The sequence below is a fragment of the Mauremys reevesii genome, linkage group 8, assembly GCF_016161935.1.
Source record: "Mauremys reevesii isolate NIE-2019 linkage group 8, ASM1616193v1, whole genome shotgun sequence".
NCBI classification, from domain to species: Eukaryota; Metazoa; Chordata; order Testudines; family Geoemydidae; genus Mauremys; species Mauremys reevesii.
In genome coordinates this window covers 105,070,134-105,097,711 of record NC_052630.1, presented here as the reverse complement: position 1 = coordinate 105,097,711, position 27,578 = coordinate 105,070,134, and the positions used below count along the sequence as shown (strand labels likewise).

The following is a 27,578-nucleotide window of genomic DNA, read 5'->3' as shown; positions in this document are numbered from 1 at the left end:
AAAGGCATTAATATTCTATTCTTCCTAGTGCCTTTACCCCACAAGAACACAGTCACCTAAAATTCACACTGAAAATTACATATTTTCTACAATATTTAGAAGAAAATGACTAACCAAAAGCAACTGAAGTTGCTATCTTGTAGATGCTGGAAAAAACATTTATCTATTTTCAATCCATACACTGCTTTGCTTTAAAGAAGTGAATATAATTAAAAACACCATTATTAATTGCAATAGGGATAGCTCAGTGGTTTGAGCATTGGCCTTCAAAATCCAGGGGTGAGTTCAATCCTTAAGGGGGCCCTTTAGGGATCTGGGGCAAAAATCTGTTTGGGGATTGGCCCTGCTTTGAGCAGGGGGTTGGACTAGATCAGTGGGGCTCAAACTTTTTTTTTTTTTTCCTACACACACACACACAGGTTACCCCTTTCACATCACAAGCCTCTAAGTGCAACCCCCCCCCTTATAAATTAAAAACACTTTTATATATTTAACACCATTATAAATGCTGGAGGCAAGGAGGGTTTGGGGTGGAGGTTGACAGCTTGCGACCCCGCATGTAATGACCTTGCAACCCCGAGTGGTCCTGACCTTCCCCCCCACCCCAGTTTGAGAACCCCTGGACTAGATTGACCTCCTGAGGTCTCTTCCAACCCTGATATTCTATGATTCTATGAAAAAACATGTAGTCCCTTCACGAATTGCTATGCAAACTAATTTCCTGCCAGTACAGTAGTTTGCAAAGCAAAGCATATGTAACATCAGTACTAGAATACTATTTTCCTTCCTCAAAAACCACAGAAGCATTTGATAAAAAAAATCCTAGAAAAACATCAGAAATAACTGGAAAGCATCAAAAATTATAAATCAAAATTCAGTTCACCTGGCTTATTAGCAAACAGGTTTCATTTTTTAACTCAGAATTTTTTTTTAAAAAGCCACCATCTCTCTGCATCACTAATCTTAGAGCCAATTTTACTTCTAACCGGCTGAAACTTAGTATTCTCTAATGTAGAGCAACCAAAATGCTGCAACTTTGCTGATGATACAGATAGCTTTTACTGCAATTATATCTCATTTTGAGTCTGTCTCACATCTGAGCCTCAGGTGTTTGAGCTCTGAGAACTGGGTATGTGCACCAATAATCAGTGTTTCTCACTGAAGCTGATTAGTGTAATAAACATCAAAACACCACTTTTAAACAGGAAATTCTGATGGCAAAACAGTTTCACTGTTTTCATTAGACTTGTCAATAAAAAATTGTCTAGAAGGGAAGTGTCATTGCAACCATCCAGGGAGTGTTCAAAAAGCCACTGGCCTATTTAATGACAGGACAATGTTTGAAACGATATTAATTTCAGCTGGCTTCAAATAGCACCAAGGGATCCCAGAGTACCTGATGGTGAGAGAAACAGGAAAGGCAAACTTTGCCTGCAGAATATAAACCATCAAGTCCAGGAGGCTGCTGGAAACTTTCAAGGTAAACAAAAACTTTGTTGAGAGTTATGGCATATCTGCTTTTATCAAACAAGGAGGCCCCTACAGATACTTTGCTCTCCTGCAAGTGAGAGCTGCTTGTTACACTATGATTAGCCTTCCCCCTGCCTGAGCAGTCATTTTTTCAAGAATCTATAAGACAGCCTGCTTGTCCCAGATCAGCCCCTCTCCAAACGCTCACACTTAAGTGTTTTGGGATCAAATGAAAGAGAAAATAGCATCAAACTACTCACTGTCCAGCACCCTCACCCCACCCTCCTTTCCAGGGCATCCCCACAGCCCCCACAATTCCTACCTCTCCCAGGACAACCCAGGCCAGAGACCCCATTCCTGCCCCTACCTTCCCCCAGCCAAGAGCCTGCCCTGCAATACTGCTCCCCTCCCCTGAACCCGTCTCCCTGGCTACCCCTTCAGCCTTTCTAAAACCCAGGGTCCCCCCATGTACGGCCCCGAGCCCTGCCCCCCGCCCCGTACGGCCCCGAGCCCTGGCCCCCGCCTCCTGCCCTGCACGGCCCTGAGCCCTGGCCCCGCCTCCTGCCCTGAGCCCTGCGCCCCCGCCTACTGCCCTGAGCCCTGCGCCCCGCCTACTGCCCCGAGCCCTGCGCCCCGCCTACTGCCCTGAGCCCTGCGCCCCCGCCTACTGCCCAGAGCCCTGCCCCCGCCTACTGCCCTGTACGGCCCTGAGCCCTGCCCCCCCTACTGCCCTGCACGGCCCAGCCCTGCCCCCACACCGCGGCCCGAGCCCTGCCCCCCGCCTACTGCCCCGAGCCCTGCCCCCTCACACCGCGGCCCGAGCCCGCTCCCCGTCAGCGCTTCCCCGGAGCCCCTCGGCGCTGAGGCCGCAGGGCCCCGAGCCCGCAGCACAGGCCGGGCTCGCTGGGAGCCTCCCGGGACCGGCCCAGCTCACAGGCCCGGCGGCTCCGGGTTCGGTGTCGGGGCTGGCCGCTACCCGCAGCCCTGACGCAGAGGCGCGTCCCCCGCGGGGCCCCGCACTCACCGGCCAGGCCCCCTCGCTGCCTCCCGCGGCCCCACAACCATAACAAAGCTCTGCCCAAAATGGCTGCCCGGCCCTGCCCGGCCGGGGCCGGAGGGGCGGGGCGGGCGCGTGGGGACACACCCACCTGGCGCGGTCTGGCCGCGCGCCGCTCCCGGCCCGGCGCGGGGGCTCCCACCGGGACGCTCCGTGGGGTGGGGGTGGGCGCCACGGCGCGTGCTGGACGGACGCGCGCGCGCGAATACGGCTCTCTCCAGTGTCTAGCTCGGCCACTCCGTGCGCGCGCCCGCCCGCGCTGCCTCGACACCCCCCTCCCACGAGACTCCAAGTTCCAGGATGCACTGCGACACCTGCCTCACCCTTTGTGAGGGGGCCACGATCGCAGTGCATGCTGGGATTTGTAGTCCCTTCCCTGATGCGGCCGCCTCCTTCCCTTTAAAGTGAAAGGCTCAACCTCTCTGGAAGGAAGCGAAGTACTGTAATCCTAGAAAGCAAGCATGTGCCCCTCCCCTCCGCCACAGCAGCGAGGAGAGTCAGACCGTGACAGAGTAGACAGGCAGGCGGAGGCTTTGGGTATAAATCAATCCTTCCTTCCTCTTCAACAGATATTTCCCCAGGGAGGGAGCAGAACTATAACGTGCAGCAGAACTAATTGGGGGGAGGCACAGCAATGGCTTTACAGTCAGCAAGAGAAGCTTCACAATCAACCCAGAAGCAGAGAAATTATGCCCCAGAGACACTTCCAGTTGCAGAGCAAGAAGGAAGATTCCTCAGCTGCTGGAATAATGCTTAGTGCTATTTACCTCTAACATGTTCTGCAAACCTTAGCTAATCTTCACAGAAACCACTGGAAAGTGATCAGGCCCAGCAAGCAATAGACATTCAGCATAACCGTTGCAGAAAAAGATACAGAAAAGTGACCTCACAATTGGTGGTAGCTCCCACTGCCAGCCCTGAAAGAGGCACAAATACAAGACACACAAATACATTAACTTGAAGAAGAGCTTGGTGTGGCTGGAAAGCTTGTCTCTCTCACCAACAGCAGTTGGTCCAATAAAAGATACCACCTCACCCACTTCATCTTTCAAATAAGTTAACTAGTTAGTCAATGTCTGGGTAGCACTTTGAACATGAAAAGCATGTGTGCTAATTGTTACTGTAGCTACACTGCAAAGCTGGTGCTTGAGCACTGTATGTTAAGTGCATTCTGATTACTCAGAACTGCTTGCAGTTTTAATTTAAATAAATGAGACTAGAGAACTTGTGTAGCACCCTGCAAGGGAATCCAGGCTCTAATCCTGCACCCATGCAAGTGATTTATCCAGTCCCTTGATTATTATTATGGGGTGGGGGGGTGCCTGATTCATGCTTTTTGAGTGTACTGATCACCTGCATGCACTCATAGACTATCAGGGTTGGAAGGGACCTCAGGAAGTCATTTAGTCCAACCAACCTGCTCAAAGCTGGACCAAGCCCCAGATCCCTAAATGCCCCCCTCAAGGATTGAGCTCACAAGCCTGGGTTTAGCAGGTCAATGGCCAAACCACTGACCTATCCCTCCTCATCAATGGAAATATTTACATTACCTAAGTAATACCCAGCATAACCTGTCTGGACTCGCCTTGTTGTTTTTGTTTTTGTTTTTTTGTTATGTAAATTCCCCTCGCTTTACAATCGATGCCTTTTAACCCTGTCACTCCCACCCTCTTCACTGCTGAAACGCTGGGGGCAGGGCGAGGGAACGAACGCGACAAGCCCTCGAGGAACACAAAGCCGGGGCAGCTGGTCTCGCTGTTCCGCCGCCAGAGCGGAACTACAGCGGGCAGCCGGTGTTCTGGGCGGGGGCTTTACAGCGGCGCACACGGGGAGCCCCGCTCCTTCCGCCGGGTGCTTCGTCCCTCCCGTCCCCTGCACCGGAAGCCGGTTGCTGCTGCGCGTGGCCGCGCTCCTTGCGGTTCCCTGGGGCGGGTGAGTGAGCCCCGGGCGGGCAGCGGCAGGGGCGGGGGCTGTGGGGCTCCCCCAGGGGAAGGGGCGCTGCGGGGGGTTGAGTTCCTGGAACTCTCTGCAGGGGGCAGGGGCAGCGGCACCGGGGGTGTTTGCCCAGCAGCTGGTGCAGGAAACGGACCCAGACCATCAGTATCTGTTATTGTTAATTACAATAGAGCAGGGGGCTTCCGGCCGGGGGTCAGCTCCCACCTCCGCCACAGACTTTCTCTGGGCAAATGACTTAGGGTATGTCTACACTACAAGACTATTTCGAATCAACTTAAGTCGAATTTGTGGAATTGACGTTATGAAGTCGAATTTGTGTATCCACACTAAGGACACTAATTCGACTGTGTGAGTCCACAGTAACGGGGCCAGTGTCGACTTTGGAAGTGGTGCCCTGTGGGAAGCTATCCCACAGTTCCCGCACTCCCCGCTGCCCATTGGAATTCTGGGATTTCCCCCCAATGCCTGCTGGGGGAAAAAAATGTGTCGAGGGTGGTTTTGGGTAACTGTCATCATTGAACCGTCAATCACGCCCTCCCTCCCTCCCTGAAAGTGCCTGCGGGCAATCTGTTCGTGCACTTTTCTGCTCAGTGACAGCACGGGCACCACAACACTGCGAGCACGGAGCCCGCTGCAGTTATGGCCGTTGTCAACTCCTCGCACCTTATCGTCCACCTCTTCCACAGTCAGCTGCTGAGAAATAGGGCTACTTTTCAATGGTGCTGCAAGCACTGGTGGACCATGGGGGATGTTTTACCAACATCAACGTCGGGTGGCCAGGCAAAGTTCATGACGCGCGTGATTTCAGGAACTCTGGTCTGTTTAGACGCCTGCAGGAAGGTAGTTTCTTCCCGGACCACAAAATAACTCTTGGGGATGTGCAGATGCCTATAGTGATCGTCGGGGACCCAGCCTACCCGCTAATGCCCTGGCTCGTGAAGCCCTATGCAGGCGCCTTGCACAGCGACAAGGAACTCTTCAAGTACCAGCGAGCAGCGTGACCTGTGACTGTTCAGTTTCTTTACAGAGAAGCTGAACCTGCCCCTGTTTCTTTACCAAGTTACTGTTGACTAGCATCTGCAGTTACATACCCCGTCCACCCCGCTTCCCCCACACGTATAAAAATAAAATACATGTTCCACTGTAACTTTACAAAGGTTTCTTTATTGATGACTTTGCGTTAAAGGGTTGAAACTGGGACGCGGACTGTGCTGCATAGGGTGTGCGGTGATGTAAAGACCACCTCTAAACTCGAGGAATGACAGGCTCCTGCTCCCAGAGCGGTCTGCAGTGCCGGACTGGTTGTTTCAACGGAGCCTGCCATCCCTCCTTTTTGGGACTCTGTGTGCGGGGGCTATGTGGCCTTGTGGCGGGGGAGGACGGATACAGATTCCTCTGCTGCGTAGCTCTGTGGTCCAGGACAAGGACCGTTGCATGAGATCTGTAACCCCCCTCCCCCGCTACAAAGTCACGTACCCCCCCCACCCACACAGAACCTGCAAACCACCTCCCATACCGACCAGGGTGCCTACTGACTGCACTGTGTGTGTGACCTGCTGCTGATCCTGCCCCCGTGTCTGTACCCTGGTAAAGGTGATTGTCCTGTCCAATTACCAACTCCCTTTCCCCCCCTTCAAACACAGTCTCCTCTAAAAGAACATGACGGAAACAGTAATTAACAGAAAAGTATTTTTTATTATCAACTAGACAGGGGATGAAACTGGGACGGGGGCTTGGGTGAGGCGGGAAGGAAAGGACTTCTCAAAATTTAGGGTATGAGAGCTTTTGGGTACTTGAGCACTCTGCTGGGGTGCAGTGACAGTTTTCACGGCCCCTGGCGCCCCTCCTTCTGGTTATTTTGGGTGAGGGGGGGTATGGGACTTTATGGCGGGGGAGGGCAGTTGCAGATACACTGCAGGGGGGCTCTGTCCTCCTGCCTGCGGTGCTGCAGAACATGCACAAGGCGCCGGAGCGTGTCCGTTTGCTCACTCATTAGTCCAAGCAGCGTTTGAGTCGCCTGCTTGTCTTCCTTATGCCACCTCTCCTCCCGTTCGCTGTGTGAGCGCTGGTACAGAGAGAGGGTCTCCCTCCACTGGCTCTGCTGGTCCGCCTCGTCTCGGGAGCAGCCCATAAGTTCAGCGAACATCTCGTCCCGTGTCTTTTCTTTTTCGCCTAATCTTTGCCAGCCTCTGTGAGGGGGATGCTGTGGCAGGTCTGGAGACAGTCGAAGCTGTGTGATGGGGAAAAAGGGAGTGAATTCCTTGCAAAGATACATTTTTGCGAACAATGAACACAGTCTAGTCTGTGTCTGTGAACAAGAGCATGCACAGCACCTATCTCGTGCGCACTCCTGCTGCAGGCAATCCGGAAAGCATAAACTCTGCCCCTGTTCCACCCCATCGCAGTGTCCCCCGACCCTTGGAATTCTGGGTTGAGATCCCAGTGCCTGATGGTGCAAATTTCATTGTCGCGGGTGGTTCTGGGTACATGTAGTCACTCATTCCTTCCTCCGGGAAAGCAACGGCAGACAATCATTTCGAGCCCATTTTCCCTGGATTACCCTGGCAGACGCCATAGCGTGGCAACCATGGAGCCTGTTTTGCCTTTTGTCACTGTCACCGTATGTGTACTAGATGCCGTGGACAGAGGCAATTCTGCAGCATTACACAGCAGCATTCATTTGCTTTTGCATGACAGCACAGATGGTTATCAGCCATATTGTACCATCTACCATGCCATTGTAAATTGGCAAGGTGGTGATGGTTACCAGCCGTATTGCATTATACCTTCTGCTGCTGTCATAGGTGCCCCTGGCCAAGATCAGCCGGGGGCGCAAAAGACAAAACTGGGAATGACTCCGCGAGTCAATCCCTCCTTTATGGTATCTAAAAATAGAATAATTCCTGCATAGAAGATGGGGCTAATGTAGTAGAGATCCAGTGTTTCAGAGAACCAGAGAGCACAGCCGCTCCGTGTCAGATTATGCAGGAATGATGAGCTGCATGGCATTCACAGGGGGTGCTCCTGCAACAACCCCACCTGTTGCTTCCCTCCTCCCCCAGCCTTCCCGGGCTACCGTTGCAGTGTCCCCTGATTTGTGTGCTGAAGTAATAAAGAATGCAGGAATAAGAAACAGTGACTTGTTACTGAAATGAAATGAAATGAGGGGAAGGCAGCCTCCAGCTGCTATGATTGTCCAGACAGGACATTAAGCAGTGTGGTGGGAGAGGAAAACAGCATCCTGCTGCTATGACAGTCCAGGCAGTACAGAATCTTTTCTTTACACATGAAGGGCGGGGGCTGATGGAGCTCAGCCCCCTGTTGCTATGATGAAGACGGTTAGCAGGCCGTCTACTTATGGGCTGATGACGAGGACGGGTACCAGTCGTATTGCACTACACCATCTACAGCAAGGCTGATGATGATGACGACGGATATCAGTCATATTGCACCGTCAGCCACCCATGGGGGGGGGGGGGGAAGGATGCTACAGTACAGTGCCACAGCATCGCGTCTACCAGCAGCATTCAGTACACATAGGGTGACATTTAAAAGAGTCAAGAGACGATTTCTTTTCCTTTTCCTTCTGGGGGTGGGGGAGGGGGGTACATTGACGAGCTATGCCCTGAACCGCCGCGGACAATGTGTTTGACCGTACAGGTAGTGGGAGATCAGCCAAGAATGCAAATGCTTTTTGGAGACTGCAGGAACTGTGGGATAGCTTGCGTCCTCAGTCCCCCCTCCCTCCATGAGCGTCCATTTGATTCTTTGGCTTTCCGTTACGCTTGTCACGCAGCAGCGTGCTGACTCTCTGCTACGCCGTCTGTCCGGAGATTTTTTAAAAATACTTTGGACCAGGCGTAACATTATGGTAATTTTCCTAATTAGATGCAGGAGTCGCCGAGCGAGATCGCCCTGAGGAGGGTCACTGAAGGAGATAGAGAGCGCATGCTGCGTGAAAGCCAGCACAAAGCAGGGGCCTATGCTGCCAGTATTATGGAGGCAATGCTCCCAGAAAACCTCAATAAAGCCTGGCGCGGAAAATTGTGCTACCACGGAGCACCCAGTAAGGCAGCTCTCCCCAGGAACCTCCTGCAGAGGCTTTTCGATTTCCTCCTGGAGAGCTTCGTGGAGATCTCCCTGGATTATTTCTGTTCTATCCCCATATATATAGAGACCTCCTTTACACATACTTCAGATTCCTGTTATATTAAGAATAAAAGTTTACATGTTTAAAGCACTTACCGACTGCTCCTTCCCCTGATTCAGGGTCCGGGTTCACGGCCGGGGAGGGTTGTTGGGGGATCTCCGTGACGGTGATGAATAGATCCTGGCTGTCGGGGAAACCAGCGTTGTAAACGCTGTCGCCTGCCTCGTCCTCCACAAACTTCCTCATCTTCCCCGTCCGCGAACATCACCGAGGAACTGGCCATCGACACTGTCCCATCGTCAGAGTCCATGGTCACTGGTGGGGCATTGGTGGCAGGCTCCGTAGTGTCCGTTTGCCGCTTTGATTTTTTGGTACCCTTGTCTGGGGTCCTTGATTTTCACGTGGCGCTGCGTTGCATCCCGCCTGTATCCTCTGTCTCTCATGGCTTTGGAGACCTTCCCGTAGGTCTTTGCATTCCGTTTTTTGGAGCGCAGCTCCGAAAGCACAGACTCCTCGTCCCACACACCGATCAGATCCAAGACTTCCCAGTCACTCTATGCTGGGTCCCTCTTTCTATTCAGAGATTACATGAACTCCTCTGCTGGAGAGCTCTGCATTGCTGCCGGTGCTGCTGAGCTCGCCCCGATGTCCAACCACGAAATGAGATTCTAACTGTCCAGACAGGAAAAGGAATTCAAATTTTCCCGGGACTTTTCCTGTGTGGCTGGTCAGAGCATCCAAGCTCGGACTGCTGTCCAGAGCGTCAACAGAGTGGTGCACTGTGGGATAGCTCCTGGAGCTACTAAGTTTGATTTGCATCCACACCTAGCCTAATTTGACATAGCCATGTCGAATTTAGCGCTACTCCCCTCGTCGGGGAGGAGTACAGAATTCGAACTAAAGAGCCCTCTATGTCGAATTAAATGGCTTCCTGTTGTGGACGGGTGCACAGTTAATTCGAATTAACGCTGCTAAATTCGAATTAAAGTCCTAGTGTAGACCAGGCCTTAGTCTCTGCTGCCGTTCCCCATGATACTCCTTTTGGCTGTGTGGGCTGTTTAGATTGTAAACGCCTCATTTTACAACGCGGGCCCCTTGCTTGAGGCATCTAATATAGTGGACCCACTTAAATGTTTTATTTGTAATCACAGTAATCTTCTCTAGGTTTTTTCTTTTTTTAAAAGGAACAGTGGTAATATTACCTAGAAACGGCCAACCTTTAGAGGAATTTATACTTTGTCATAAGTACCACTTTGTCAGTTTCCCCATCTGTAAAATGGAGCTATTTACCTACTTCAGGGGCACCTTGAGATATAAGTGGGCCCTGATCTGGCACTAAAATGCATTACAAGTTAATGACCTTAGCTTGTAAAGTGACTTGAAAACAAAATGTCTTGTAAAAGTTCAATTATAGTTACTTGGCTATAGGAGTACAGCAGATATGTTATTAGCTGTACAGTGACAAAACCAAAGATGCATAGTCCTGATCTGCTTCCTCTTATAAAACAAAATGGTCAATAGGGAAAACAAATTGTACTAACTTATACTGACACATGCTCTAAACTTGGATATTCTACCTAGTATAGACTGTCATTAAGTTGATTCTCATAACATTGGTTTGTTTGTTTTTTCATCCCTTAGGGCCTTCTGCTAAGGCAAATATGTTTCACCTTGTACAGCGATGTTGTTCCCACATACCTTTAAAAGTAAGTTTCTAATGTGTTATCTACTTTATCCTGAAATAGCTTTCAAAACAAAACCAAACAAGAGGCAAAGCATCTTGGGTATAAAATGCAGTTGGCCCATAGTTTACAACAGACTGAGGTTTAATTTTATATTTATTTTTTTCCAAAGGAACTTTTCTAATGTTTAAAAAGTACAGAATTGTAAACCATTTTTTCCCTGATTCCTGCCTGGCATTGTTGAACCGCAGCTCAGCCACATGGCTTTATCACAGGCTTACTGATGTGTTTTGTCACTGGTATTTGATCGCTGTTAAAGTTAAAGAGCCAAGTCCTCCCTTCAGTTGTGTCTCTGTAACCATACGGAAATCAGTGGGGCTTAATGGGTTTACCTATGGACAGAACTTAAGTGTACAGTCTGCATCATATATGCACCACAAAATTCCTCTTCACTGAAATAGTTATATCATGCTGATGACAGTCTCCACACTCCCAGGTCACAATCTGCAAAGTATTTTTTAGAAGTAGTGTAGCTGCTCTCTTTTGATTGAATATAAAGAAGGCAGAAAGGCATTGTGCTTTTTCCTCAGCAACTTCAGGAATGTCAATTTTTTGCAAGAGGGCCTCAGGGCAATCACAGGGGTGTTTATTGTGAGCTCTAGCACCTTAATTGTTAAGGTGAAGGTGCTTAATCCTTAACACAGACTTTCTTTATCCAAAATCTTAGTCAATTAAACTTAACCAGGTGTTTCAAAACAAGTTTTTAAAGTGACTAACAATCCTTTTCCCTTTCACTTACTCTCTGTTCTGTTGGCTCTAATGATATCTATCATTGCACTAGTTCCCTACTCACCACAGAACCTTCTGCTCTAAGGAGGGCTTGAATTTCTAGTGTGAAAACACAAGCAGGGAAGTAGCTGGAGAAACCTTTCAGGCCTTCTTTATTGACTCTAAAGCAGCAAAAAGAACACAAGCGCAGATCATCTCTTTGCAGGTCACGGCCATGTCAGACACAGGGGAGGCAGGCAGCTCTTTGTGTAACCTCTGTGTAATGTTTGCTACTGTTTGTGTTAGAATGTAGTGAAACAGCCAACTTCTCATAAAAGCAGCAGTGCCCTTTAAGTCAGGGGTTCCTCAAACTAGGGGCTGGGACCCCTTAGGGGGTCATGAGGTTATTATGTGGGGGAGGGGGGTCATAAGCTGTCAGCCTCCATCCCAAACCCCACTTTGCCTCCAGCATTTATAATGGTGTTAAATATATAAAAAGGTGTGTTTAATTTATAAGGGGAGGTCACACTCAGAGGCTTGCTGTGTGAAAGGGGTCACCAGTACGAAAGTTTGAGAATCACTGCTTTAAGTGAAGGGGGGGTGGAATCTTGATAAACGTTTTAACATACTAGACAGTAGATTTCCACAGATGGGCTTAGTTTTATATATAGGGTATAACTAATCATCTCTCCAGGCTAACAAGAGCTTGTCAGATGCTCTTAATAGCTTTTGTAATTGCAGGTCCAGAAGCTGACCCTTCACAGACTACTACAGTATGGCAGGAATAAGACCATTTGTTCTTCTCCTCTCGGTCTCCCTCTGCAAAGCGTTCTTTCCCGGCCATCAAGACCTCAGCTCTTCAGCCAGGCCTCAGCCTGTGTAACCAAGGCCCAGGGATTCCATTGCTCCCTCCGCTGCTTAAATGAAAAGAAACCAGAAGATCCTGAACCCCAACTGGGGCTTCTGCGCCATATGAGGTCACTAAAGGACTCACCAAAGCCTGCCTCTTACCTGGGCCTTGCAGGGTTGATTCCATTTGTTTCAGTGCCACTGATAATGGCTGTCCAACAGACCTATGACCCCGAGTTGGCATTTGCTCAAATGACATATGGGGCCACTATAGTCTCTTTTCTAGGAGGAGTCAGGTGGGGATTTGCTCTCCCAGAAAATAGCCCAGCCACTCCTGATTGGATGAACTTAGGGAGCAGTATTGCTCCCCCTTTATTAGCCTGGTTTGCCATACTTTTTAAAGAGGACCTCACTCAAGCTGCAATCATGGTGATATTTGGTTTAGGGGTAGCATTGCATTGTGACCTTGCTTTTCTTCCTACTTATCCCAGCTGGTTTAAAGGTCTAAGGGTATTACTAACAGTGGTGGCAGTATTTTCATTGGTAGCCACCTTGGGACTTAGGCATGTTTTTCCAGAGAAGCAGCTAAGTAACAGTGCAAGTAAAAGTAAATGAAAGTGAAACATCATAAACCACCAGAGATTTTTTTTTTCCCCTGTCAAGCCACTGCAGAGTTTTGTACGAAGTTCTAATAGGAGTAAAATAAACTGCTTGGCTTCTCCATGCTTCCAGGACCACATCCATGAGTGGAAATCAGAAAACAGCAGCTTGCAAGATGCTTACTTTGGGAGCAACCAGTTTCCAAGCAAGTTAAGCAGAGAGGTTTTATATATATGTTATTCACTCTCTTTAGATAGTTTTCAAGGCAGGTATGTATCTTCCCTTATTTGTAGAGCAAGAGCTCAATCTTGACTGAGATCTTTGGGTACTACTGTAATATACATTTAAATGTTTGGGGATAACTGAACTCATGTATTATGAGGAATAATCATTAAAACAAGGATGGGTCAAGAGGCTTAATTATAAGGTGTGTCAAGTTCTGCAATGAAAGGAATAAAGTTGTAGTTTTTGTAAACGTTAGAAGCCTTTTGGCTGAAAACCATAGGACGAAAGCACTTCCTGTTCCCACTGAAAATGGAACAATGCCTGCACTATACTTAAGTTTGTAGATAATTGGAAGATTCATGATGTGCAAGGTTATTATACGTACAGCTGCTTTTTTTTTGTTTGTAAATACCACACATACACTCATAGGACAAGATTCTTCCCTGACCCAAATTCTACTGACAAGAAAATATACACTAAACATGGTAAATGATTTAAGAGTTCGTCACCAAACACCACATATAGGTAAGTTTGGTTTGTCATGTCAAGCTTGAGATTAGTGCTTATCTAAAGAGTGAGACCCTAAGAGCACCCCAAGTCCAAAGGGCACAGTCATATTTATGCAAAAGATGGCATGTAATATAGCTTTGAAAAACTAATAACTCACTGATCATTAATATTATTGCATGATATATGTATGGTCAACCCCCAGAGAATTTTACAGCTATATCTAGAATGTGACTAAAATGTGTTTAAACCAGGGATGGCAGGGCAGCTGATAAACAAGTTTTCTCCAGACAAAGGAAACAGGCCAATGCCTTAAACCTGTGCAGGAGTGGCCAAATTAAGTGAGCTATTCATTTGTATCAGAGGTTGCAGGAAGAGATCACTTGCCTTATAAAAATCATCTGCAAGGGAGAAGACAGCATGGTGTCCACACCCAGCAAGGAAAAGCAACTTTATCTGGGGATGAGTTTCAGCAGAATATATTTCAGAGGTTTACTGGACTACAAGGAGAGGGGGAGTGAACCCCTAAGTTATCCTTCACCCAAGGAAACAAAGGAACCTGAGCATAGCCATGAGGAAAAAATAAGGACTTCAGTTAAGATAAATCATGTCACTCTTCCATTAGCTGTAAGGGTGCAGCAGAACATCATGAACTACTACTAGCCACTGGCAACAGGTGTGATATTATGGGGGTTCACCCAGACCAGTAAGGGGTTCTGTCAGCCCCTTCCCTGTAACTCTGGGCTGTGCAGCTTTGGGTCAGAGCTGAACACCAGCACAAAGCCCTCACCCTGCCCTAAAATATCAGAGGTGGAAGGGACCTCAGGAGATCATCTAGTCCAACCCCCTGCTCAAAGCAGGACCAATCCCCAGACAGATTTTTGCCCCATATCCCTAAGTAGCCCCCTCAAGAATTGAGCTCACAACCCTGGGTTTAGCAGGCCAATGCTCAAACCACTGAGCTATCTCTCCCCCTCATCTTGCAGCGTGACACTAACAGCTCCTCCTGTTCTGAGTCTTCCCAAAACCACCTCCCCTGCACCAGCCAGTCCCGCTCAGTGGATACTCACACACCTTAAGTTCACTGCCTCCAAAGAGACAGAGCACACACAAGCCTGTTAGTATTGATGAGGACTTCAGTTCAATACACAGCACAGATGGTTTTTCAATAAAACAAGAGTTAATTAACAAAGAACAGAGATTTAAGAGATAAAGAATAGATGAGAGAGATGGTTACAAGTAAAACACAAAACGTTTTCAAGTGGCTAAAACTCAGTTTCAACAAGTTACGCTTTAAGATTTCTCACGTATAGTCAGTTCCAGCTACTCTGTTTTCAGGCCCAGAGGATCCACTCTTCATGCACTGAAAGGGCACAGCTTCCCCTTTGTGATGGATTCCAAAATGGCTTTCTGCTTTGGCTTATATTTCCCAAAAGCTATTGTCTCTGTTTCAAGAGCCAAGGCGGCTTCCTGAGTGTGTAGGCTCCATCCCTTATTGTGATCATTAAGTGGTCTTCCCCCATGCTCATTTAGGTTGATGGCTTTGTTTACCATAGATGCAGATGTACTTTTCTTTGTCCTTTCAGGTATTACCTGGCTTAATTTAATTGGAGACAGGAAAACAGGTGAAACAACATTCCTTTGTCTAGGATAGACTGGGCTTGTGCACTGCTTGCAAAACACTGTTTAAGAATATATTTCCAGCCCTCATCTCTGATTCTTCAGACACCACCCCCATGTACATCACGCACTAGTATTAATGACTGGTGTGTTACCGGTTTGCATATACCACCTTACATAACACCTTTTAGATACAGATGATGATGACGACAACAGTGTAGGGGCAATGTGTGTCATGCTTGATGTGAGTTAGGGAAGGGCGTGCCTCGTGCGAGCTGGCATTGCTCCCTGGCTCACAGTAGGCAACCCAAGCAGTCCTAATTCCCTAGTAGGGGCTGAGCAACTACGCACTGGATGGGTTAAATCTGTTTTTTGTTGGCCACTCAGTACATTTGTAAACTGTAGACGCTTCACAAGGGGTTGAGTATTAAATGTGCTAGAGAAGTATAGTGCAAGCTTCTCCACAGTAATCTTTTCATGCCCCTCCTTCCTGCTATAGCCAACGAAGGAGGAAAATTTTATGTGGGTGATGGCTGTGTAATATAAACTTAATGGACTTTCGGTTGTGGCCTAAGCCAATGTTCCATCAGCAGAAATCCAGCTGGCAGTAGGTATAAATGCTTGAAAGTGAAAGTCTGCAGTAAATGGATATTTAAAGGTAAGCTGCAAAGGTTTTACCAACTCTTAGAGCCCAATGTAGAAGGGAGTTTAGGGATGCTGTTCACATGTATAATGCAGTAGGATTATACATTTTAACAGAATTACCTCCCTACAACCTCCAATTGTAGCCACCAGTTTCCTTGTTCCTTCAGAAAAGGAATGAGCCGTATCTACTACAAAGATGAAAGAGATACAGAAAGAGGGAAGCCATCCTCTTCTAAGATTTGTGAGCCATTTACACTGCCAGAAACATGACAACTTGCAAAGTTTGTAGATATTAAAGAATGCAGCCATCTCCCCTTATATAGCACTAATTAGTGTAACACTTGCTACATCAATAACCGCTAGGATTTTCAGAGGAGGTTCTGTTAAACGTTTGCACCGTTAACAGCAGACCCTGGAAATAGTGGTAGGTTGTTTGGATGTAGCGGAATTAAAATTGAATTTTTAAAGAAAAGCAAAGTTCACTGTTTCACTCCCTCTTATTCAACATGGCTGTTTGATAAACAAACAAGAGATCCATGGCAGCACAGTCTGGTATGGAGCCACTTGTAGAAGCTGTCCCACCTCTCCTGGGCAATACTAGCTATATGGTGGCAGCAGCAGATTGAAAACCCACAACCATCAGCCAGCAGATGAAAGTCACGAGCACTGGTCAAAGGGACTAATCCAGGGTACAACAGAAATGCCTCCCTGACTCCAGAGTGAGGGAGATAAGGAGCTGGTGGAAGAGACCATAATAAAGTAAACCTGCAGGACCCAAATGAAATCTTATAGTATCCAAATGTGGGAAGCATGGGAATCTACAGATGCTTGATTGTAAAACGTCTCCCTCTTCAGCTCTTTTCAATCAGGAGACAGCATGCAGGACAGGTTAGCGATCCATGTACCCCTTGTTTCCCAAAGATCCTTTAAATCAAAGGATCTCACCAGTAGTAAGGAAATATAATAAATATTTTATTTCAGAAGCAAATTTCACTGTAGCTTAAAAACAACCTGTCAAAGTTTACCTGGTTTAAAGCTGTTTTTCTTAATGTTTGTCAGAAGTTAAACACAAAGTTTCAACAAGAAAATCAAACTCATTTTTGTTACAGTTAACAGCAATGCCACTCACCATCATTACTAAAAAAAAGCACTCAGTGTAAAAACTACACAGTTCCACCATTACTTAGGTATACACTCATGACCTGCAGCTAGTTCTGAGAAGTATCACTCACTCACTCATGGCCGTCACCCCAATCGGGGTATGGGCCGCCAACCACAGATCTCCAGAGTCCTTTATCCTGGGCCATTCGCTCTAGCTGGTTCCAGGTATAGCCCGTTTTTTTGCTATCAGCCTGAAGGTCGCGTCGCCAGGTGTTTCTTGGGCAACCTCTTTTCCGCTTGCCTTGGGGGTTCCATCGCAGTGCCTGTCTGGTGATGTTAGTTGGCTGCTTGCTGGGAGTTGACGGGTCCTCTCCAAGAGGTGGATGTTACTGATGGTGTCTGGCCAGCGGATTTGGAGAATCCTTCTGAGGCAGCTATTAATGGATCTTCCTGATGGTTGTTTTGGTTGTCCTCCAGGTTTCAGCTCCATACAGTAGGACTGCCTGCTTGGACAACATGAAGCCTACTCCCTGTGTGTGGGGTGTGTCGCTCTCTTCATGTCCTGAATATAGCAACAGCTCTCCTGTCAACAGTTGTCTCTGTCCAGCTTGCGTCCATCTTGTCTCGCTAATGCCTAGTAGGGTCAGGTTGTTGCTCCTCATCTCTGCTGCAACCTGCACCGTCTTTCCTGACTCGTACATGGTCCTCACGTTCCATGTGCCGATGGTAATCCTTCTGGTTGCAAGAAGGGTAATCGGCTTAGTGGCTTCCTCGTGGCTTTCACCACCCAGCGTCATGCGTCTTCGAGTTGAAGACCCTTCTTTTTCCAGGCTAAAAGTCTCTTATCTCTATTGTTGGCGTTTCTGTAGCAAGTTGATTTTTTACGGGGTGAAGTTGCTAGCCCCACGCCCAACCCTCCTCCTTTACCCTGACTTGAGACAGGCAGATGGCCCCAAAGGACCTCTCTGGTGGAGTTTCTGAGAAGTATACAGCAATTTAAAAGCAAACTCACTTGGCTCAAACTAAAGGTATGAGAAATAGGGGCTAGCTTCACAACCATTAGAAGACCTTCCTGAGGCAAAAGCATATGGGAGTTTAATGAAAGGATCACAGAAGCCAGCACTCTGTTATATAGCAAACGTCAGCAGGTGCAGTTAACATTTGTCCTTGAATATGTAAATTATCAGTTTTCAGAGTAGCTACTACACAAACTGGAAGCTTTCCCCCCCAGACAACTTCATACTGGGCAGGTAACATCCTTGATCTGGAAAGTGGGTGCCCCTTTGTTTACACAATGAAGGCTTCCCATTGCATTACACTTCCCATGCTGGTTTGCGTTCCAGAAGATTGTCTGATTGTGCTGTGTTGGACAGTCTCATCTGTGACTTGTATCTGAGTTCCAGGTGACTTATTCAATCCCAGCCAAGACAATGCAGTAATATGGTGCAAACAGAAGCTTCAAGTACCAGGTGTGTTTTTTGTTTAAAACAGAAAGATTAAAAATCTGGAAATGGTGTCACAATAGCTAAAAAAAATAAATATTTTCCCAATAAGCGCTCTCACGCTAAATATAGGACCTTTAAGACAATGGCAAAATGAATAAACAGTAGCATCACTTTGAAATGGAACACAGCCAATTTCTGTCTACTTCAACCTGGAAAAGGCAGGGTGCACGCCAGAGTTGTCATCTTTGGAAGTGGAAAAGAGCAGCAGCATCTTGCAGAAGGGTGTTGTATCCCACTACCCGACAGCCCCCGTATGTGTATACACGTGCACAGGGTAATCCCTTCCAGGGATGGCAGAAGGAAGAGTGGGCACTATAATGAGAGGTGATGACATTCCCAACTGAAAAGCTCAGTAAAAATCCTATGACCAGCACACAGGTTAAACATTTATGAGTCACTGGTGTCACTTCTTGGAAAAGTAGGGAAGGGAAAGTCCACCCTTGGGTGGATAGGAGCACCTCCTACCCACAGGTAAACAGGATACCAGTATTATAATAGCATGAACCACCAAAATTACGTTGAGCTTTACAGGAAGAGAAGCAGTGGAGTAAGACTGTCAGCCACTTATCACCAGATCCTTTATCCAGAAAACCTATTGGGGGACAAAGGACAATTCTCACCTCCAGTTAATTTCTAGGGTGCTTATCCAGAAGCTAAAGAGAACCTCAAGCGAGATGAGGCTGCAACTGGAACTATACATTTTTATTTTTTTTAAACCAGCCTCACCTGGCACATTCTCTGCCAGCAAAAGACAACTCCTAATGCTAAGGGAACAGCCAAGCTGCTCTTTACTTCAGACAAAGCCCTAGCTTCATAAAGGAATCACCCTCTAGGTTTTAAGTCCAGCTAATGATACTAACTTTGTTCCATCATGGGAACAGAGAGGAATTTCAAGTCATCCCAGCACACAGGAAGGTCATATCTCAGATGAGGACCAATTTTCCAAATAGTCCCCAGTTGTTTCACATACAATTAGTTTAATCTAGTCATTAAAAGCATTTCTGCTCTCAACAGACAGTATTTCATGAAACAGACTTTGGATTGGCCAGTTGTCATTTTAGGGGCAAATTAATTCCTTTTTGCTCAGAAAAAGCCCTACAAACCTACCTGAGATCTGCTCCTCTACCAACTCCACACAAGAGCCACATAGCGGAAGAGGATCCTGGCCAAAGCAGCACGAAACCTCATTGTCTGTAGAAAGCCAGACGCTCAACCTTCCCCCTGCTAGTCTTCCTCGAGTTCTTTGAAGATCTATTTCATAACACAGCCACACCTCCTTCACAGCGGCTGGTGATCATGTTTGCTATTTCAGTCCATGTGTCCATATGAGGGTTATAAACTTCAACAGAGTCCGAGGTCACTGGGGCAGCGAAATCATGACTAGAAGCTCGGCCTCCCGAGGCATAAAGAAGTCCGTTCACAGCCACAACACACACACCAGCTCTGGGTACCTTCATCGGTGCAACCTCAACCCATTTCTCCTAATGAGGGGAGACATTTATTTATTTATTTTTATATAAATACACACTTTTTTTTTAAATAATCAGCAAATAGCTTTGCTATAATTAAGCCCCTTAGGCATAAGTACCCTTCCCCCACCACTTCCCAAAAGAATAACTCTAAGTTGACTGAAATGTCTAAAGTCCCCCAAATGACCACTTAGTTACTTGCGCGCCCGCCCGTGCTGCCTCGACACCCCCCGCCCCTTCCCCAACTTCTCCAGGCGGCTCGCTCTCCCGCTCTGTTTGTGTCTCGTGGGGGGGGGGTCGGATTGCTCCCCCCGCGAGACTCCAAGTTCCAGGATGCACTGCGACACCTGCCTCACCCTTTGTGAGGGGGGCCGCACTCGTAGTGCATGCTGGGATTTGTAGTCCCTTCCCTGATGCGGCCGCTTCCTTCCCTTTAAAGTGAAAGGCTCAACCTCTCTGGAAGGAAGCGAAGTACTGTAATCCTAGAAAGCAAGCATGTGCCCCTCCCCTCCGCCACAGCAGCGAGGAGAGTCAGACCGTGACCGAGTAGACAGGCAGGCGGAGGCTTTGTGTATAAATCAATCCTTCCTTCCTCTTCAACAGATATTTCCTCAGTGAGCCAGGGAGGCAGCAGAACTATAACGTGCAGCAGAACTAATTGGGGGGAGGCACAGCAATGGCTTTACAGTCAGCAAGAGAAGCTTCACAATCAACCCAGAAGCAGAGAAATTATGCCCCACAGACACTTCCAATCGCAGGGCAAGAAGGAGGATTCCTCAGCTGCTGGAATAATGCTTAGTGCTATTTACCTCTAACATGTTCTGCAAACCTTAGCTAATCTTCATAGAAACCACTGGAAAGCCATCAGACCCAGCAAGCAATAGACATTCAGCATAACCGTTGCAGAAAAAGATACAGAAAAGTGACCTCACAATTGGTGGTAGCTCCCACTGCCAGCCCTGAAAGAGGCATAAATACAAAACACACAAATACATTAACTTGAAGAAGAGCTTGGTGTGGCTGGAAAGCTTGTCTCTCTCACCAACAGCAGTTGGTCCAAGCCTAAAAGGGCTACCCTCTGATACTTGACACATCACCCACTTTATCTTTCAAATAAGTTAACTAGTTAGTCAATGTCTGGGTAGCACTTTGAACATGAAAAGCATGTGTGCTAATTGTTACTGTAGCTACAGTGCAAAGCTGGTGCTTGAGAACTGTATCTAAGTGCATTCTGATTACTCAGAACTGCTTGCAGTTTTAATTTAAATAAATGAGACTAGAGAACTTGTGTAGCACCCTCCATGGGAATCCAGGCTCTAATCCTGCACCCATGCAAGTGATTTATCCAGTCCCTTGATTATTATTAGGGGGAGTGTGTGTGTGCCTGATTCATGCTTTTTTACTGTACTGATCACCTGCATGCACTCATAGACTATCAGGGTTGGAAGGGACCTCAGGAAGTCATTTAGTCCAACCAACCTGCTCAAAGCTGGACCAAGTCCCAGATCCCTAAATGCCCCCCTCAAGGATTGAGCTCACAAGCCTGGGTTTAGCAGGTCAATGGCCAAACCACTGACCTATCCCTCCTCATCAATGGAAATATTTACATTACCTAAGTAATACCCAGCATAACCTGTCTGGACGCCTTGTTTTATTTTTTTTGTTATGTAAATTCCACTCCCTTTACAATCGATGCCTTTTAACCCTGTCACGCCCACCCTCTTCACTGCTGAAACGCTGGGGGCAGGGCGAGGGAACGAACGCGACAAGCCCTCGAGAAACACAAAACCGGGGCAGCTGGTCTCGCTGTCCCGCCGCCAGAGCGGAACTGCAGCGAGCAGCCCATGTTCTGGGCGGGGGCTTTACAGCCGCGCACCCGGGGAGCCCCGCTCCTTCCGCCGGATGCTTCGTCCCTCCCCATCCCCTGCACCGGAAGCCGGTTGCTGCTGCCCGTGGCCGCGCTCCTTGCGGTTCCCTGGGGCGGGTGAGTGAGTCCGGGGCGGGCAGCGGCAGCGGCAGGGGGCGGGGGCTGCGGGGCTCCCCCAGGGGAAGGGGCGCTGCGGGGGGTTGAGTTCCTGGAACTCTCTGCAGGGGGCAGCGGCACCAGCGGGAGGGTGGGGTGGGGGGTGTTTGCCCAGCAGCTGGTGCAGGAAACGGACCCAGACCATCAGTATCTGTTATTGTTAATTACAATAGAGCAGGGGGCTTCCGGCCGGGGGTCAGCTCCCACCTCCGCCACAGACTTTCTCTGGGCAGATGACTTAGTCTCTGCCACCGTTCCCCACGATACTCCCTTTGGCTGTGTGGGCTGTTTATATTGTAAACGCCTCATTTTACAACGCGGGCCCCTTGCTTGAGGCGTCTAATACAGTGGACCCACTTAAATGTTTTATTTGTAATCACAGTAATCTTCTCTAGGTTTTTTGTTTTTTAAAGGAACAGTGGTAATATTACCTAGAAACTGCCAACCTTTAGAGGAATTATTTTAGTAGGATTAGTGGATTCAATTTAGGTCTGGAAGACAGAATTCTAATTCCAGCTCTACCATCAACCAGCTCAATGACTTGACAAACCATTTATACTTTGTCAGTTTCCCCATCGGTAAAATGGAGCAATTTACCTACTTCAGGGGCACCTTGAGATATAAGTGGGCCCTGATCTGGCACTAAAATGCATTACAAGTTAATGACCTTAGCTTGTAAAGTGACTTGAAAACAAAATGTCCTGTAAAAGTTCAATTATAGTTAATTGGCTATAGGAGTACAGCAGATATGTTATTAGCTGTACAGTGACAAAACCAAAGATGCATAGTCCTGATCTGCTTCCTCTTATAAAACAAAATGGTCAATAGGGAAAACAAATTGTACTAACTTATACTGACACATGCTCTAAACTTGGATATTCTACCTAGTATAGACTGTCATTAAGTTGATTCTCCTAACGTTTTTTTTTTTCCCCCATCCCTTAGGGCCTGCTAAGGCAAATATGTTTCACCTTGTACAGCGATGTTGTTCCCACATACCTTTAAAGGTAAGTTTCTAATGTGTTATCTACTTTATCCTGAAATAGCTTTCAAAACAAAACCAAACAGGAGGCAAAGCATCTTGGGTATAAAACGCAGTTGGCTCACAGTTTACAACAGACTGAGATTTAATTGTATCCTATTTATTTTTTTCCAAAGGAACTTTTCTAGTGTTTAAAAAGTACAGAATTGTAAACCATTTTTTCCCTGATTCTTGCCTGGCATTGTTGAACCGCAGCTCGGCCACATGGCTTTATCACAGGCTTACTGATGTTTTGTCACTGGTATTTGATAGCTGTTAAAGTTAAAGAGCCAAGTCCTCCCTTCAGTTGTGTCTCTGTAACCATACGGAAATCAGTGGGGTTTAATGGGTGTACCTATGGACAGAACTTAAGTGTACAGTCTGCATCATATATGCACCACAAAATTCCTCTTCACTGAAACAGTTATCATGGTGATGACAGTCTCCACACTCTCAGGTCACAATCTGCAAAGTATTTTTTAGAAGTAGTGTAGCTGCTCTCTTTTGATTGAATATAAAGAAGGCAGAAAGGCATTGTGCTTTTTTCCTCAGCAACTTCAGGAATGTCAATTTTTGCAAGAGGGCCTCAGGGCAATCACAGGGGTGTTTATTGTGAGCTCTAGCACCTTAATTGTTAAGGTGAAGGTGCTTAATCCTTAACACGGACTTTCTTTATCCAAAATCTTAGTCAATTAAACTTAACCAGGTGTTTCAAAACAAGTTTTTAAAGTGACTAACAATCCTTTTCCCTTTCACTTACTCTCTGTTCTGTTGGCTCTAATGATATCTATCATTGCACTAGTTCCCTACTCACCACAGAACCTTCTGCTATAAGGAGGGCTTGAATTTCTAGTGTGAAAACACAAGCAAGGAAGTAGCTGGAGAAACCTTTCAGGCCTTCTTTATTGACCCTAAAGCAGCAAAAAGAACACAAGCGCAGATAATATCTTTCCAGGTCACGGCCATGTCAGACACAGGGGAGGCAGGCAGCTCTTTGTGTAACCTCTGTGTAATGTTTGCTACTGTTTGTGTTAGAATGTAGTGAAACAGCCAACTTCTCATAAAAGCAGCAGTGCCCTTTAAGTCAGGGGTTCCTCAAACTGGGGGTTGGGACCCCTCAGGGGGTCATGAGGTTATTATGTGTGGGGGGTCATAAGCTGTCAGCCTCCATCCCAAACCCCACTTTGCCTCCAGCATTTATAATGGTGTTAAATATATAAAAAGGTGTGTTTAATTTATAAGGGGAGGTCACACTCAGAGGCTTGCTGTGTGAAAGGGGTCACCAGTACAAAAGTTTGAGAATCACTGCTTTAAGTGAAGGGGGGGGGGAAGAATCTTTATAAACCTATTAACATACTAGACAGTAGATTTCCACAGATGGGCTTAGTTTTATATAGGGTATAACTAATCATCTCTTCAGGCTAACAAGAACCTGGAGAGGGATAGCTCAGAGGCTTGAGCATTGGCCTGCTAAACCCAAGGTTGTGAATTCAATCCTTGAGGAGGCCACTTAGGGATCTGGGGCAAAAATTGGTCCTGCTAGTGAAGGCAGGGGGCTGGACTCGATGACCTTTCGAGGTCCCTTCCAGTTCTAGGAGATTGGTATATCTCCAATTATTACCTTTATTACCTTTAACTTGTCAGATGTTCTTAATAGTTTTTGTAATTGCAGCTCCAGAAGCTTACCCTTCACAGACTACAACAGTATGGCAGGAATAAGACCATTTATTCTTCTCCTCTTGGTCCCCCTCTGCAAAGAGTTCTTTCCCGGCCATCAAGACCTCAGCTCTTCAGCCTGGCCTCAGCCTGTGGAACCAAGGCCCAGGGATTCCATTGCTCCCTCCGCTGTTTAAAGAAAAAGAAACCAAAAGATCCTGAACCCCAACAAGGGCTTCTGCGCCATGATATGAGGTCACTAAAGGACTCACCAAAGCCTGCCTCTTACCTGGTCCTTGCAGGGTTGATTCCATTTGTTTCAGTGCCACTGATAATGGCTATCCAACAGACCTACTACCCCGAGCTGGCATTTGCTCAAATGACATATGGGGCCACTATAGTCTCTTTTCTAGGAGGAGTCAGGTGGGGATTTGCTCTCCCAGAAAATAGCCCAGCCCCTCCTGATTGGATGAACTTAGGGAGCAGTATAGTTCCCCCTTTATTAGCCTGGTATGCCATACTTTTTAAAGAGGACCTCACTCAAGCTGCAATCATGGTGATAATTGGTTTAGGGGTAGCATTGCATTATGACCTTGCTTTTCTTCCTACTTATCCCAGCTGGTTTAAAGCCCTAAGGGCATTACTAACAGTGGTGGCAGTATTTTCATTGGTAGCCACCTTGGTACTTATGGATGTTTTTCCAGAGAAGCAGCTAAGTAACAGTGCAAGTAAAAGTAAATGAAAGTGACTCATCATAAACCACCTGTTAGGCCACTGCAGAGTTTTGTACGAAGTTCTAATAGGAGTAAAATAAACTGCTTGGCTTCTCCATGCTTCCAGGACCACATCCATGAGTGGCAATCAGAAAACAGCAGCTTGCAAGATGCTTACTTTGGGAGGAACCAGTTTCCAAGCAAGTTAAGCAGAGAGGATTTATGTATACATTATTCACTCTCTTTAGATTGTTTCAAGGCAGGTATGCATCTTCCCTTATTGGTAGAGCAAGAGCTCAAGCCTGACTGAGATCTTTGGGTACTACTGTAATATACATTTAAATGTTTGGGGATAGATTATTCCTCATAATACATGAGTTCAATCATTAAAACAAGGATGGGTCAAGAGGCTTAATTATAAGGTGTGTCAAGTTCTGCAATGAAAGGAATAAAGTTGTAGTTTTTGTAAATGTTAGAAGCCTTTTGGCTGAAAACCATAGGACGAAAGCACTTCCTGTTCCCACTGAAAATGGAACAATGCCTGCACTATACTTAAGTTTGTAGATAATTGGAAGATTCATGATGTGCAAGGTTATTATACGTACAGCTGCTTTTTTTGTTTGTAAATACCACACATACATCCCTAGGACAAGCTTCTTCCCTGACCCAAATTCTCCTGACAAGAAAATATACACTAAACATGGTAAATGATTTAAGAGTTGGTCACCAAACACCACATATAGGTAAGTTTGGTTTGTCATGTCAAGCTTGAGATTAGTGTTTATCTAAAGAGTGTCTGAGACCCTAAGAGCACCCCAAGTCCAAAGGGCACGCTGTCATGATATTTATGCAAAAGATGGCATGTAATATATCTTTGAAAAACTAATAACTCACTGATCATTAATATTCTTGCATGATATATGTATGGTCAACCCCCAGTGAACGTTACAGCTATTTCTAGAATGTGACTAAAATATGTTTGAACCAGGCATGGCAGGGCAGCTGATAAACAAGTTTTCTCCAGACAAAGGAAACAGGCCAATGCCTTAAACCTGTGCAGGAGTGGCCAAATTAAGTGAGCTATTCATTTGTATCAGAGGTTGCAGGAAGAGATCACTTGCCTTATAAAAATCATCTGCAAGGGAGAAGACAGCATGGTGTCCACACCCAGCAAGGAAAAGCAACTTTATCTGGGGATGAGTTTCAGCAGAATATATTTCAGGGGTTTACTGGACTACAAGGAGAGCGGGAGTGAACCCCTAAGTTATCCTTCACCCAAGGAAACAAAGGAACCTGAGCATAGCCATGGGGAAAAAATAAGGACTTCGGTTAAGATAAATCATGTCACATTTCCGTTAGCTGTAAGAGTGCAGCAGAACATCATGAACTACTACTGGCCACAGGTGTGATATTATGGGGGTTCATCCAGACCAGTAAGGGGTTCTGTCAGCCCCTTCCCTGTAACTCTGGGCTGTGCAGCTTTGGGTCAGAGCTGAACACCAGCACAAAGCCCTTACCCTGCCCTAAAATATCAGGGGTGGAAGGGACCTCAGGAGATCATCTAGTCCAACCCCCTGCTCAAAGCAGGACCAATCCCCAGACAGATTTTTGCCCCATATCCCTAAGTAGCCCCCTCAAGAATTGAGCTCATAACCCTGGGTTTAGCAGGCCAATACTCAAACCACTGAGCTATCCCTCCCCCTCATCTTGCAGGGTGACACTAACAGCTCCTCCTGTTCTGAGTCTTCCCAAAACCACCTCCCCTGCACCAGCCAGTCCTACTCAGTGGATACTCACACACCTTAAGTTCACTGCCTCCAAAGAGACAGAGCACACACAAGCCTGTTAGTATTGATGAGGACTTCAGTTCAATACACAGCACAGATGGTTTTTCAATAAAACGAGAGTTAATTAACAAAGAACAGATTTAAGAGATAAAGAATAGATGAGAGAGATGGTTACAAGTAAAACACAAAATGTTTTCAAGTGGCTAAAACTCAGTTTCAACAAGTTACGCTTTAAGATTTCTCACTTATAGTCAGTTCCAGCTACTCTGTTTTCAGGCCCAGAGGATCCACTCTTCATGCCCTGAAAGGGCACAGCTCCCCCTTTGTGATGGATTCCAAAATGGCTTTCTGCTTTGGCTTATATTTCCCCAAGTCTATTGTCTCTGTTTCAAGAGCCAGGAAGGCTTCCTGAGTGTGTAGGCTCCATCCCTTATTGTGATCATTAAGTGGTCTTCCCCCATGCTCATTTAGGTTGATGGCTTTGTTTACCATAGATGCGGATGTACTTTTCTTTGTCCTTCTTCAGACACCACCCCCACGTACATCACGCACTAGTATTAATGACTGGTGTGGTACCGGTTTGCATATACCACCTTACATAACACCTTTTAGATACAGATGATGATGACAACAGTGTGTAGGGGCAACGTGTGTCATGCTTGATGTGAGTTAGGGAAGGGCCTGCCTCGTGCCAGCTGGCATTGCTCCCTGGCTCACAGTAGGCAACCCAAGCAGTCGTAGTTCCCTAGTAGGGGCTGAGCAACTACGCACTGG

General features: G+C 46.9%; 3 protein-coding genes across 10 annotated transcripts in view; 1 reads left to right on the top strand and 2 right to left on the bottom strand.

Annotated features, from left to right (window-relative positions):
- Positions 1-2,751, bottom strand: part of GPBP1L1 (GC-rich promoter binding protein 1 like 1) — a 47,529-nt gene extending 44,778 nt beyond the window's left edge. For 3 of the 4 annotated variants that reach the window (XM_039486157.1, XM_039486160.1, XM_039486159.1), the window contains exon 1: positions 2,495-2,581. The gene's annotated coding sequence lies outside the window, so the exon portion shown is untranslated. Of the gene's footprint in view, positions 1-2,494; positions 2,582-2,618 lie in introns of those variants that run through there. The other variant, XM_039486158.1, reaches the window with a different exon arrangement.
- Positions 1,381-26,427, top strand: TMEM69 (transmembrane protein 69). Of its 5 annotated transcripts, none has more exons than XM_039486165.1 (3): positions 1,381-1,480; positions 10,275-10,339; positions 11,825-12,958. In XM_039486165.1, the coding sequence occupies exons 2-3, from the start codon at positions 10,295-10,297 to the stop codon at positions 12,545-12,547; spliced, it is 768 nt and encodes a 255-aa protein (XP_039342099.1). In that variant the 5' UTR covers positions 1,381-1,480; positions 10,275-10,294; the 3' UTR covers positions 12,548-12,958. The 5 variants fall into 5 exon arrangements, with proteins under 5 accessions (XP_039342099.1, XP_039342097.1, XP_039342095.1 ...); XM_039486163.1 differs by lacking the exon at positions 11,825-12,958 and adding an exon at positions 24,321-26,427 and having other exon boundaries at positions 1,387-1,480; XM_039486161.1 differs by lacking the exons at positions 1,381-1,480; positions 11,825-12,958 and adding exons at positions 4,248-4,459; positions 24,321-26,426.
- Positions 14,330-27,578, bottom strand: part of LOC120370877 (intracisternal A particle-promoted polypeptide) — a 31,959-nt gene continuing 18,710 nt past the window's right edge. Inside the window, exon 10 of the transcript XR_005584011.1 lies at positions 14,330-14,861. The gene's annotated coding sequence lies outside the window, so the exon portion shown is untranslated. The remainder of the gene's footprint in view (positions 14,862-27,578) is intronic.

Excerpts from the sequence above, each read along its gene's own strand:
- TMEM69 (XM_039486166.1), top strand. The coding sequence starts at position 21,507 with ATGCTTCGTCCCTCCCCATCCCCTGCACCGGAAGCCGGTTGCTGCTGC. Across the intron at positions 21,589-22,572 it reads CTTGCGGTTCCCTGGGGCGG|GGCCTGCTAAGGCAAATATG; the intron begins GTGAGTGAGTCC and ends CCCATCCCTTAG. Across the intron at positions 22,635-24,320 it reads GTTCCCACATACCTTTAAAG|CTCCAGAAGCTTACCCTTCA; the intron begins GTAAGTTTCTAA and ends TTGTAATTGCAG.